The 1,532-nt window shown below is 39.3% G+C and overlaps 1 protein-coding gene across 4 annotated transcripts in view; it reads right to left on the bottom strand.

Moving 5' to 3' along the window:
* Nucleotides 1-407: 407 nt before the first annotated feature.
* znf423 (zinc finger protein 423) overlaps nt 408-1,532 on the bottom strand; it is a 199,369-nt gene continuing 198,244 nt past the window's right edge. For all 4 annotated transcript variants that reach the window (XM_037768628.1, XM_037768629.1, XM_037768630.1 and 1 more), the window contains one exon: nt 408-1,392. In XM_037768628.1, the coding sequence (XP_037624556.1) occupies nt 1,363-1,392 (30 nt within the window). In that variant the 3' untranslated portion in view covers nt 408-1,362. The remainder of the gene's footprint in view (nt 1,393-1,532) is intronic.

The following is a 1,532-nucleotide window of genomic DNA, read 5'->3' on the forward strand; positions in this document are numbered from 1 at the left end:
TCATTCAGGCATCTTTACACCAGAGAAAGATAATACACCTGCACTCACACATCCAACAATGCTCCGTTCAGGTTTGGTAGTAGGTGTTATTAAGTTTTCTGTCTGGAGTGAAATAAAGTCATTTAAGAAGGTATTTCCTCTGTAGATTGTTTCATTTGAATATTTTTTAGAGATCTGAAAACGTGTTTCACAAGAAAATAAGCAGGAAATTAGAGGTAAATCACAAAAAATAAGCCTATTAGTCATCCTGTGACCGCATAGAATGATCTTAACACCCATGTTGGGAACCAAATAGCTAAAATATCTTTTAATGTTTGGAATAAATTATGTAAAGCACTTCAGTGGTAATGCATGCATGCATGCAAGCTCATAGATTTAGATCTTTTGAATAAATGCACATCACACAGAATTTCTTTATTTGTCATTTATTTATTTGTTTTATCTTTTTTGTCTGTACTAGATTATTGCAATCTGGTTAATTCACATTTAAAAAGCAGTCATTGACCAGACGCACTGAAATCGATGATATTCATTTTTACAATAACCATTATAGGCCCCATAGAGACTGGAAAACCCAATCCCAAAAAAAGAAACATCTGTATGGTTTTCTGCACTTTATTTTGTTTGATGTCTTTTTTTTGATAGTAATTACAAAAAGGAAAAATATATATAACAATAATCATAAAAAGGAGAGTTTGGGGGGAAAAAAACTCAGGAATATTACGACTGGCAAACAAACGATCACAACACGGCACGAGTACCTACTTACGGCGAGAAATGAAAGGTACAAAAATGAAAACAAAGGAAATAAGCGCATATGGCAGAAAGAAAAAATCAAAAGAAATTGGCACCTATGAAGTTAAATACAAGAAGCAACCGAGGGGACGAGAAAGTGAAGCTTTTTTCCTACAATCTATTTAAAAAAAAAATCCCAAAACAAAGGGTGTTTTCTTGCTTTTTATCCTTTTCTATTTGTTAAAAAAAATAAAATGCCTGACCTGGGGAGTGACGGTTGGAAGGAGAGGAAAAGGGGAGGAGGAAGAAGCTGGTGGGGGGTTGGGGGTTGCCAGGGACAATAAAAAATACTGCACGTACAATACCTTTTCTCACTCCTCTCTTTCCTTCATCTAGCTCTTACCGTTTCTCTCACCCACTTTTTCCTTTCTTTATTTAATAGCATATCCCATTAATATTCCTTTCCCCCGCTGCTCCTAATAGCCGCGCCCAGTGGCGCGATCGTTAGAGTTTTACATGTGAGTAGCAAATGACACTTTGATTGGCTGTGATGTGGAGATGGGAGTCCCCTGCCGGCTCCGGGTCGGGGGCCCCGGCTGAGCCGAGAGATCCTGCCGGGCCTCGGTCTCACTGCGCGTGCTGACTCAGTGTGTGGTTCTGGAGGGAGAGAGGGAGAGGGAGAGATAGAGGGAAAAAGTGAGAACACATGATGAGAGAAATAATGGGCTACGTGAGCATAGTGCTTTCCACTTGCACCCCCACCCAATAATAGAACAGAGGAGAACAGAAACACAACC

The sequence above is a fragment of the Sebastes umbrosus genome, chromosome 4 (assembly GCF_015220745.1).
Source record: "Sebastes umbrosus isolate fSebUmb1 chromosome 4, fSebUmb1.pri, whole genome shotgun sequence".
NCBI classification, from domain to species: Eukaryota; Metazoa; Chordata; class Actinopteri; order Perciformes; family Sebastidae; genus Sebastes; species Sebastes umbrosus.